The 12373-nt window shown below is 35.3% G+C and overlaps 1 protein-coding gene and 1 long non-coding RNA gene across 2 annotated transcripts; both read right to left on the bottom strand.

The window, feature by feature from the left end:
• Window positions 1-215: 215 nt before the first annotated feature.
• On the bottom strand, window positions 216-850 carry LOC149228870 (uncharacterized). The gene is made up of 3 exons (XR_016247249.1): window positions 751-850; window positions 481-603; window positions 216-315 (listed from the first exon to the last, which is right to left on the bottom strand). It is a non-coding gene; the product is annotated as an uncharacterized LOC149228870 (long non-coding RNA).
• Window positions 851-5384: 4534 nt separating this feature from the next.
• Window positions 5385-8277, bottom strand: LOC149228869 (uncharacterized). Its single transcript, XM_089380889.1, has 4 exons — window positions 7875-8277; window positions 5999-6199; window positions 5703-5851; window positions 5385-5517 (listed from the first exon to the last, which is right to left on the bottom strand). The coding sequence occupies exons 1-4, from the start codon at window positions 7899-7901 to the stop codon at window positions 5385-5387; spliced, it is 510 nt and encodes a 169-aa protein (XP_089237015.1). The 5' UTR covers window positions 7902-8277.
• Between the last annotated feature and the right edge of the window lie 4096 nt (window positions 8278-12373).

The following is a 12373-nucleotide window of genomic DNA, read 5'->3' as shown; positions in this document are numbered from 1 at the left end:
TAACACCCTTCTTATTGATGTTTACCACTTTATAGAGTATCATTCAAAAGCATTATTGGCCATCACAAACTTCCAACATACAATTTTATGATAGAGTATGAATGTTTACATAGGAACCATTTGTATCAGCCTAGAGGTCTTACTTCGCTGCCATGGCCATTTGTTGTCGCTTCAAAAAATATAGCACTTTCATCAGGGTCATAGCAGCAGCTTCATTATTCATGTTATGATGCTCTCTTTCCAAGACATCCTTTTCTCGCTCAAAATCTCTGTGTAATCAGTCAGAAAAGAAAGTATCTAGAGTTGAATCCTAACCTGCCAACAAACAAGGTAACAAGACTATTTATTTTGTATAGATAGCTGAATTCAAAATTTTCTTTTAACTTTTTTTACTTTCATTAAAATATAAAACAGCAACAAATAGCTATTGTTAAAACTCTGATGAGAGAAAAACTTTAGGTATACCTCCGGATGCCTTACATGTAAAATAGTACCAGTGATAGGGCTTTTAAGGGGCAGAGAAACAGATAATGGAGTGATGGCTCCTACAGAATCTGCGAGGTTGATGGTTGTTTCACCAAGGAAACCAAATTGAGAAGAGCCCTGGCAAGTTGCAGAAATTATATTTAAACAAAAGAAAAACAAATCAGAATTGCTTTAATGTTTTTGTGTTCAAGTCAATATAATGGTAAATATTCAATTATTTAAAAAGGATTAAAATGTATGTAAAAGATGAGAAATAGGCAGTACCATTGATACAACAAGGTTGTACATTTTTTCATGACAATTCCCAGTTTTTGCATCTTGCTCGAGTCTTGTAGTTACAAAAATTGCATCAGACCATTGACAAGTTCCGTTATCGATGGAAGCTCTTCCTGTATTGCTTACGATTGTACCTGTCTCTAATGATATCAAGGATATACTCAACTTGTCATATCCCGGTTGTGGTACCTGAAATGAGCAGGACAATATATGTCCATTGTAGTTTTCAACTATGAAGAAACTGTAGAAGGCTGATCAACACAATGCTAGTTCAAAGTTAATAGAAGTTAACATAGATGCATCCATTCCTCTAGGTATCCTGAATAATCAAGATAATGTAGCAAAACGATCTTGATGACTTGGGTCATGCTCCAAATTGCCTTATTACAAGAAGACAGACGTTAATTAGTTCACCTGTGCTCTAAGAATAGGGTAAACTCAGATTATACAGGATTGTGCTCTAAGGATAGGGTAAACCCTAATTTTACAAGATTGGCACCATTGCAATCAAAGGTCAGTTGTTCTGCTATATTTTCATCTAACATGGTTTTCTCAGGCATGTTCCTGACTTTGTAAATTGTTCTCTGGTCTGGACGTGATATATAATAGGTAAGGAAAAACTATATATTATTTGCACAATTACTCAAAATGAGAATTCCTAACCTTACTGCAAAGGTTTTTGCATAACTTGTAGCACTATCAAAAATGCAATGCATGAGTTTATCCTTTCAGAGACTAATGGAAAACAAATCCATACGTGATAAATGCCGAGACCTGATGCTACATTTAATAGATTGGTAAGGCGAGTGAATCTCCATTTTGTAAAACAATTATCCATCTTAGAAGCTACAATTGAAATTCACCAAATCATAACAGCTGGTGAGAACTTGTCCTTGAATGGTTTTGTTTACAATGTTTTGCATATAGATAAGCAACTTCGATAGAAGCTCCCCTGCACCCCATGCAACAGCAGCTGTAACAAAAGTACAAATCAAAATATATCATATTTCAAGAAGCATAAATTGCACACATACAGTTTGCATAAATCCAGCTTAACCCTGCAAATCAATTTTGCCATGAAATGATATACATGAAATAAAAAGAATGTGGCAGTGACTCCTTGCACTGAACTGAACTGAAGTGAAGTAGTTACCTTTGCGTTTGATAACCTGGCCTGCAGTACATCTCGCCATTTTCCTTTCTGCCCAAACAAACAAACTTACTTTTGCCTTTCGAGTTATCCTTTAATTTATATTCTACTTCCTTTGAAATTGCCTTGAGTGAATGATGTTGAATTGCTTGGTGATGTAGATTCGTTTTTGATATCTTCACACAGGGTTTGATATCTTGAAAATCGTCTCCACAGAGTTTGGGATTGCCTATAAATGCCTCTCTGAATTTACTCAAGCTACTGAGGACTGTTCCAGACAGTTGATTGTTTTGATAGATTTAGGAAACTAAACGTAAGGTTGGTTAAAGATGTAACGACTTTCCCCTTGAGTTGATTGCCGGATAGATCAAGGTATCTGAGGTTTTAGAGATCACCCATTTGCATAGGTATTTTACCAGAAATATCATTTCCTTTCAAGTTAAGCTCTGTAAGTTGTTTCAAAGACCCAATACTCAACGAAATGTTACCAGAAAGTAAATTTACTTGCAAATCCAATACATCAAGATTATGTAACCCATAAAGCGCATCTGGTATACTTCCTGAAAATTTATTATTGCTAGCATTGAAAACAGATAAAAGCCCTACCTTGGCAATCTCAGATGGAAGCTTACCTGAAAATCTATTACAGTCAATTTGTAGGTTAGATAAATTTCTAGCATTGCCAATATCTTTAGAAATGCTTTCTTCAAAGCTGTTAGAACTGAGATGTAGCAGCGAAACTCTTGGCAATCCCCATTCCAAAATAGAAAATATCAGTTTTTTACCTCAATCATTTCTATTCCAAAATATTTCAGAAATCAAAATAAACCCTGCAAATAAAAATGCAAACAAATTAGCCTACCTAGAAGTATGTTCTCTTTTGCATTGCATTTATGCTAAAAGGAAATGAAATGCAAAAAAGCAGGGTGATATTGCATATGAAAATAAATGGATAAAATACAAGGTGATATTGTATATGAGAATAAAAGGATTTGGACTTTTCTGTATATGGTGTTTCAGTTTCAATGCCAAAAATCTGCTAGAGCGGTTAAGAGGAAAGCGCTTAATGTTTGTTGGAGACTCAATAAGTCAAAACCAATGGGAATCCATGGTCTGCATGCTTCAAGCAGTGTTTCCTAGCAATAAGAAAACTGTTAGTCAACAAGCTTCAATATTCAAGGCCCTGGTAAGCTGATAAATGTAGTTTCCATGGATAGTTGTGCATTTGATTATATGGTGAGTAATGAAGTCTTCCAATCTTCTTTCTCTTAAAAGGATTATGATGCCTCTGTGGAGTTTTTCTAGGAGTTTGACACAAGGTACACCATAGTTATTATGATTAAGTTGGATGCAAAGTTGAGTAGAGTTGATATGTAAATATAGGAAATAAATATATAGTATATGGCAATGCCCACCACACTCATCATTAGTGATTCAGTGCAGACAATGCCATGATTTTGAAACAGAGAAGGTAGAATAATTTGATACATTCTCTTGGATTCATAAGATTTCTTGTAAACCTTCTGTGTGCCATTTCAGAATCATCGTTCAATGGTACCAGAGAAAGAGCATACTTCTCATTCATAACTATATTTCAGTAGCATCCAAGAATAGCATAATATGCAATTTTAAATATAGCTGCTAATCTTGCAGCCTGCTATAATTTTATTTATATCTGTTGCAATGTTTGTTTTTCTTTCTATGTCATCTCATTTTGAACTAAAGGAACAGGTGCTTTGGACATTTTCAGGCTATACAAGTCACAGGAGGCTTACAATTAAGGCCCGAGTCATAAGAGATGGAAATCTAAGCACTTCATCAAGTTGGAGGCAACCACATGTTTGAGAGATCCAAAGTCTGCAATGAATTCACAGGATCGAGCAAAAGTATGCTAAATTTAAATGTAAGTACTTGTTGGTTGTCAGAATATATTTTCTCACTGCAAGAGGGGAAGTTGACAACAAAAATTGTCAATTTTGATACAGATTTGATTGCCATGCAGTACCATATTCTTCTAGAGTTCGTTACAGTAAGGTTGGAAAATTGTAAAAGGAAGGTGACTTAGCAAAGGCTTTGATGATGTTAACATCATAAGAAGGCCAACATTTCACTTTGATGTCTTGGAATAGCCAACCATCAAACATGACCTGTAACAAATTTCGAGTCGAGTTGTTTGATTTGCCTCCATTAGATGCCAGATAGTGGTAGGGCCATTGAATTATGAATATTTTTCCCATATGCACCAAACATAATTTACAGGCTGATATAAGAAAAGAATGCACAAGTAGACTGTCTGATAAATCTAGCCATTCTTCTCCTGCACTAAATTTGTAGCTTTTCCCCATAAGTTTTCATGGCCCCCATCCCATAATATGCAATCTCACAGGCTAGCTATTCATGCTATCTTGGAAAAACATCTCTATCTTTCTCGCAACCCTTGATACAAATCCAAGTCAAGAATACCTGGAATTGGAGATTACAGGCCTCAGTCACTCTGGAACAAGATTTTCAGTGGTTTGACTTGCATTTGTAGTTATTTATTTTCTACAGATTTGCATGTCAAAGTCTAGATTCAACTGAAGTAATTCTAGGAATCTGTTTTCTTAGAAGAAACATCTTCAATGAAGCTTTGTAATAGTTCAAATACTCCTTGAGAAAGAACTCCATAAGGTTTCTGTAATATCTTGAATTCTGTGAGACTCTGTTTTATGTTGAACTCTCTGGGACTCTGTTTTTGGTTGTTTGACTTACAGTTGTATCTATTTATTTTCTATAAATTTTCTTGTCAAAATCTTGAATCAACTGAAGTAATTCTAGCTTCTTTCATATCAATGATCCAGGTGACCAAGAAATCAAATTGAACTATAGATTCCAGACAAAATAAAAACTGGGTCGCTAGATTATCAATGCAGGAAGCCCAAAAAGCTATACTGCAACAACGCTTTAGTCTTCCACATTTACCCAAATCTGCACACTCACAGACACCCAAAACAGTTTGATGCCCCCACAACTTGCACTCAAATTCCTTATAGACGTATTAGCCATCTTCTCTACCTACCCCAATTGGCAAAATAGCGTTCAGAAACACAGAGGGTAATGCATAGTAAAAAATAGGATTGTAAATGGGTCCATTGGATCCCAGATCCAGATACAACCCACTGAAAATAAAATGGAAAATCTCCTTGAAAACAAGTGTCCCACTAATAAAACTTATATGAAATATGAGAATGGGAAAAAATGTGTTCCTATTATCTTAAAATTTCCACTGCTTAAAATTTTTAATTTTTTCCACTACTTAATCATAAATAGTAATTTTTAAATTTATTTAAATCAATTACAATTTTTTACTTTTTTTTTTGTAACATATAAATATAATTTTTTTATTGGGTTATACATATATATTCCCAAATAATTTTGATTAGTTGGGATTTAATTTGGGAAATTTATTGATTTGATTTGATTTGTACTTTTGTTACAGCTGCTGTTGCATGGCCATTTGTTGTCGCTTCAGAAAATATAGCACTTTCATCAGGGTCATAGTAGCAGCTTCATTATTCATGTTATGATGCTCTATTTCCAAGATATCCTTTTCTCGCTCAAAATATCTGTGTAATCAATCAGAAAAGAAAGTATCTAGAGTTGAATCCTAACCTGCCAAAAAACAAGGTAACAAGATTATTTATTTTGTATAGATAGCTGAATTCAAAATTTTCTTTTAACTTTTTTTACTTTCATTAAAATATAAAACAACAACAAATAGCTATTGTTAAAACTCTGATGAGAGAAAAACTTTAGGTATACCTCCGGGTGCCTTACATGTAAAATAGAACCAGTGATAGGGCTTTTAAGGGGCAGAGAAATAGATAATGGAGTGATGGCTCCTACAGAATCTGCGAGGTTGATGGTTGTTTCACCAAGGAAACCAAATTGAGAAGAGCCCTGGCAAGTTGCAGAAATTATATTTAAACAAAAGAAAAACAAATCAGAATTGCTTTAATGTTTTTGTGTTCAAGTCAATATAATGGTAAATATTCAATTATTTAAAAAGGATTAAAATGTATGTAAAAGATGAGAAATAGGCAGTACCGTTGATACAACAAGGTTGTACATTTTTTCATGATAATTCCCAGTTTTTGCATCTTGCTCGAGTCTTGTAGTTACAAAAATTGCATCAGACCATTGACAAGTTCCGTTATTGATGGAAGCTCTTCCTGTATTGCTTACGATTTTACCTGTCTCTAATGATATCAGGGATATACTCAACTTGTCATATCCCGGTTGTGGTACCTGAAATGAGCAGGACAATATATGTCCATTGTAGTTTTCAACTATGAAGAAACTGTAGAAGGCTGATCAACACAATGCTAGTTCAAAGTTAATAGAAGTTAACATAGATGCATCCATTCCTCTAGGTATCCTGAATAATCAAGATAATGTAGCAAAACGATCTTGATGACTTGGGTCATGCTCCAAATTGCCTTATTACAAGAAGACAGACGTTAATTAGTTCACCTGTGCTCTAAGAATAGGGTAAACTCAGATTATACAGGATTGTGCTCTAAGGATAGGGTAAACCCTAATTTTACAAGATTGGCACCATTGCAATCAAAGGTCAACTGTTCTACTATATTTTCATCTAACATGGTTTTCTTAGGCATGTTCCTGGCTTTGTAAATTTTTCTCTGGTCTGGACGTGATATATAATAGGTAAGGAAAAACTATATATTATTTGCACAGTTACTCAAAATGAGAATTCCTAACCTTACTGCAAAGGTTTTTGCATAATTTGTAGCACTATCAAAAATGCAATGCATGAGTTTATCCTTTCAGACACTAATGGAAAACAAATCCATACGTGATAAATGCCGAGACCTGATGCTACGTTTAATAGATTGGTAAGGCGAGTGAACCTCCATTTTGTAACACAATTTATATGCAATTATCCATCTCAGAAGCTACAATTGAAATTCACCTAATCATAACAGCTGGTGAGAACTTGTCCTTGAATGGTTTTGTTTACAATGTTTTGCAAATAGATAAGCAACTTGGTGAGGACACATACTTGAGTAACTTGAAACTGGAGTTTGAAATCAGCTTTGGTCTTGTTCCTTTCAACCCTCCATTTTGCTGCCCTAAACATCCTGCTTCAAATTTTGGAAAAGAAATGTTTAAGGGATCAATCAAGGGAGTCTAAAGCAACACCTTGAAATGTATACACTAATTAGAATGCACAATGTATAATGGTAGTTCAATGCTATCATTTGTTAAAGTCTTGAATGAGTAAACATTGATCAACTGTTACGACCCTTTAGCCAATGTAAAGGATCATTTGTGGAAGTAAATGGTACGTGGGTTGATTGTGAGATTAGAATATATAGGAGATACTCTCCTGTTTATTAGAATTTGCAGTGCGATGCGTCGTCATTATTCTAGTTTCCTGTCAGCAGGTACCAAGTTCAAATCTCCGAGCTAGATGCACTAATCTACACCAAGAAGTTTACTGGATATGCCATGCATCCCTTGGGTTACCTTACAGGTTTTTCCTTGGAAAAAAAACCCATTATCATCATTCTGCTTGGAATTCCTGATTCACATTTATTTTTAGCATATTCAGAATAAAATATATTATTTTGGGCTTATAAAGCATTAAAAATGGTAGCAGAGAATTGGTGATTGATTACATCTACTCTGTAGCAGAGTTTCCACCAAAGTTATTTGACATATGTTTTCTACTTGACCTTCGGGGTTTAATTGAGGTAATCCAGAGAAATCTGACTAAAGAAAAAGGTTTAAATTGGTACAGTGGAGTCTGAGATTTATATGAGCAAGTGTTTAAACCTCCATACAACTGAAAATATACAACAGTAAATAGAGGGAATGATCTCGCGGCCCTTAAATTGATCTTCTAAATGAGCATTCCTGTGAACGATTTAACTTCAGGGCCGTGAAAATATTTACTTACTCTCAAGCCTCCTGTCTTGAATGTCATTTCTGCGGTTCATCTTTCTTTGACGGCACAATACACTTATTTTCCTCTGCAATTTATGAAAATTCTAGCAAGAAACCACAAAAATCCATTAGTTAATCCTGCTCAACACGTGGCCATACTGTCCCTGGAAAAATCCGGGCAGGAAATTACAGAGGAGACACAGGCAAACCTGAGATAAAAAAACAATTTATAATCATTTTTTCAATATTAAACAAGAAATGCGTAATAGGAAAGAAGAAAGAAGAAGACAAATAGGAAAGAAAATTGGAAAAGGAATAAGAGCACTAAAGAAAAGGAATTGCAAGGGGCTCCGACACAAAAAAGAAGCCAAAAAATTCCAATGCTCATTCCGGAAGAAAACGAGATTGCAGAACGCTGGTGATCAAACCCTACGAGCTCTCCCACAAATTCATCTCTACAGGAGCTGCCAAGATCCTTGCTTTGGAGCCAATTTGTAAATATTGGAAAGATTTTACACCCACCCTCCCTAAATTCCATAGGGGATTTTAGGGTGTTTTCGGCATAGTGCTTGTCTAAATATTCTGCAATTTCATCAGAGTCTTGGATCCATGTTTCCCATCTCTAAACCCTGCGCTTGTGTTTATACCTGTTAACATTTTTTATGAAAAAGGAGAAAAATTAAATTAAATGATGATTCATTTCGAAATGTAAAGAGGTCATGCATGAAGCTGCCATTACTGAAAAAAATAAGGATTCACTTCAAAATGTGAAGAGCTCCTGCATGAAGCTGCTATTGATGAACAATTTCGGTGCCTGATAAAGAAATAATTGCAAATTTGCAATATATTGTGGCCAAGACTCGAAACCTTGGAATAAGTGAAAACCTATAATAAAAATGTGGTGAACAGTTAGGCAGATTACCACTAAACAATCCTAGTCATACTTTTTAATGTTTGTTCAATTGAGTTTCTACACAACATTGACATGCACCCCTCCTGGTGATGTTTTTTGAGAGTTTATATTTATGCAGCAAGTCTGCAACATATTACTCACCATAAATCTATACAAAATAGATTAACATATTTTCTGATAGTGAAGGAGATATCAGCAAAGCGTTTACCTGTAACAACATAGACTCGTTTACTTGTAACAATGAAGATGATGGTTCTCGAGCTCTCCGCCCATAACAGAAATGAAGGCCATGTTCCGCCCGTAAGTGAAGGATGAAGGCCATGACGAGTAACTGAAGGAGGAAAACCATGACGAATATCACGAAATGTGCACAGATGTCAGTAGAGAGCACAGTAGTGGCCCTAAAAAACTGTCCACAGATGTCATATGTACATTCACGTCTGAAGGATGCCAGGTGTCAATCTCACAAGGAAAAGAACGACGAATGTTTTTGTGTTCAAGTCAATATAATGGCAAATATTCAATTATTTAAAAAGGATTAAAATGTATGTAAAAGATGAGAAATAGGCAGTACCATTGATACAACAAGGTTGTACATTTTTTCATGATAATTCCCAGTTTTTGCATCTTGCTCGAGTCTTGTAGTTACAAAAATTGCATCAGACCATTGACAAGTTCCGTTATTGATGGAAGCTCTTCCTGTATTGCTTACGATTTTACCTGTCTCTAATGATATCATGGATATACTCAACTTGTCATATCCCGGTTGTGGTACCTGAAATGAGCAGGACAATATATGTCCATTGTAGTTTTCAACTATGAAGAAACTGTAGAACGCTGATCAACACAACGCTAGTTCAAAGTTAATAGAAGTTAACATAGATGCATCCATTCCTCTAGGTATCCTGAATAATCAAGATAATGTAGCAAAACGATCTTGATGACTTGGGTCATGCTCCAAATTGCCTTATTACAAGAAGACAAACGTTAATTAGTTCACCCGTGCTCTAAGAATAGGGTAAACTCAGATTATACAGGATTGTGCTCTAAGGATAGGGTAAACCCTAATTTTACAAGATTGGCACCATTGCAATCAAAGGTCAGCTGTTCTGCTATATTTTCATCTAACATGGTTTTCTCAGGCATGTTCCTGACTTTGTAAATTGTTCTCTGGTCTGGACGTGATATATAATAGGTAAGGAAAAACTATATATTATTTGCACAGTTACTCAAAATGAGAATTCCTAACCTTACTGCAAAGGTTTTTGCATAATTTGTAGCACTATCAAAAATGCAATGCATGAGTTTATCCTTTCAGACACTAATGGAAAACAAATCCATACGTGATAAATGCCGAGACCTGATGCTACGTTTAATAGATTGGTAAGGCGAGTGAACCTCCATTTTGTAACACAATTTATATGCAATTATCCATCTCAGAAGCTACAATTGAAATTCACCTAATCATAACAGCTGGTGAGAACTTGTCCTTGAATGGTTTTGTTTACAATGTTTTGCAAATAGATAAGCAACTTGGTCAGGACACATACTTGAGTGACTTGAAACTGGAGTTTGAACTCAGCTTTGGTCTTGTTCCTTTCAACCCTCCATTTTGCTGCCCTAAACATCCTGCTTCAAATTTTGGAAAAGAAATGTTTAAGGGATCAATCAAGGGAGTCTAAAGCAACACCTTGAAATGTATACACTAATTAGAATGCACAATGTATAATGGTAGTTCAATGCTATCATTTGTTAAAGTCTTGAATGAGTAAACATTGATCAACTGTTACGACCCTTTAGCCAATGTAAAGGATCATTTGTGGAAGTAAATGGTACGTGGGTTGATTGTGAGATTAGAGTATATAGGAGATACTCTCCTGTTTATTAGAATTTGCAGTGCGATGCGTCGTCATTATTCTAGTTCCCTATCAGCAGGTACCAAGTTCAAATCTCCGAGCTAGATGCACTACTCTAAACCAAGAAGTTTACTGGATATGCCATGCATCCCTTGGGTTACCTTACAAGTTTTTCCTTGGAAAAAAAACCCATTATCATCATTCTGCTTGGAATTCCTGATTCACATTTATTTTTAGCATATTCAGAATAAAATATATTATTTTGGGCTTATAAAGCATTAAAAATGGTAGCAGAGAATTGGTGATTGATTACATCTACTCTGTAGCAGAGTTTCCACCAAAGTTATTTGACATATGTTTTCTACTTGACCTTCGGGGTTTAATTGAGGTAATCCAGAGAAATCTGACTAAAGAAAAAGGTTTAAATTGGTACAGTGGAGTCTGAGATTTATATGAGCAAGTGTTTAAACCTCCATACAACTGAAAATATACAACAGTAAATAGAGGGAATGATCTCGCGGCCCTTAAATTGATCTTCTAAATGAGCATTCATGTGAACCATTTAACTTCAGGGCCGTGAAAATATTTACTTACTCTCAAGCCTCCTATCTTGAATGTAATTTCTGCGGTTCATCTTTCTTTGACGGCACAATACACTTATTTTCCTCTCCAATTTATGAAAATTCTAGCATGAAACCACAAAAATCCATTAGTTAATCCTGCTCCACACGTGGCCATACTGTCCCTGGAAAAATCCGGGCAGGAAATGACAGAGGAGACACAGGCAAACCTGAGATAAAAAAACAATTTATAATCATTTTTTCATTATTAAACAAGAAATACGTAATAGGAAAGAAGAAAGAAGAAGACAAATAGGAAAGAAAATTGGAAAAGGAATAAGAGCACTAAAGAAAAGGAATTGCAAGGGGCTCCGACACAAAAAAGAAGCCAAAAAATTCCAATGCTCATTCCGGAAGAAAACGAGATTGCAGAACGCTGGTGATCAAACCCTACGAGCTCTCCCACAAATTCATCTCTACAGGAGCTGCCGAGATCCTTGCTTTGGAGCCAATTTGTAAATATTGGAAAGATTTTACACCCAACCTCCCTGAATTCCATAGGGGTTTTTAGGGTGTTTTCGGCATAGTGCTTGTCTAAATATTCTGCAATTTCATCAGAGTCTTGGATCCATGTTTCCCATCTCTAAACCCTGCGCTTGTGTTTATACCTGTTAACATTTTTTATGAAAAAGGAGAAAACTGAACTTAAATGATGATTCATTTCGAAATGTAAAGAGGTCATGCATGAAGCTGCCATTACTGAAAAAAATAATGATTCACTTCAAAATGTGAAGAGCTCCTGCATGAAGCTGCTATTGATGAACAATTTCGGTGCCTGATAAAGAAATAATTGCAAATTTGCAATATATTGTGGCCAAGACTCGAAACCTTGGAATAAGTGAAAACCTGTAATAAAAATGTGGTGAACAGTTAGGCAGATTACCACTAAACAATCCTAGTCATACTTTTTAATGTTTGTTCAATTGAGTTTCTACACAACATTGACGTGCACCCCTTCTGGTGATGTTTTTTGAGAGTTTATATTTATGCAGCAAGTCTGCAACATATTACTCACCATAAATCTATACAAAATAGATTAACATATTTTCTGATAGTGAAGGAGATATCAGCAAAGCGTTTACCTGTAACAACATAGACTCGTTTACTTGTAACAATGAAGACG

The sequence above is a fragment of the Pinus tabuliformis genome, chromosome J, assembly GCF_031772625.1.
Source record: "Pinus tabuliformis cultivar Carrire ecotype Pingquan chromosome J, CPIR1, whole genome shotgun sequence".
In the NCBI taxonomy this organism is placed as follows: Eukaryota; Viridiplantae; Streptophyta; class Pinopsida; order Pinales; family Pinaceae; genus Pinus; species Pinus tabuliformis.
This window is presented reverse-complemented; position numbering and strand designations above follow the sequence as displayed.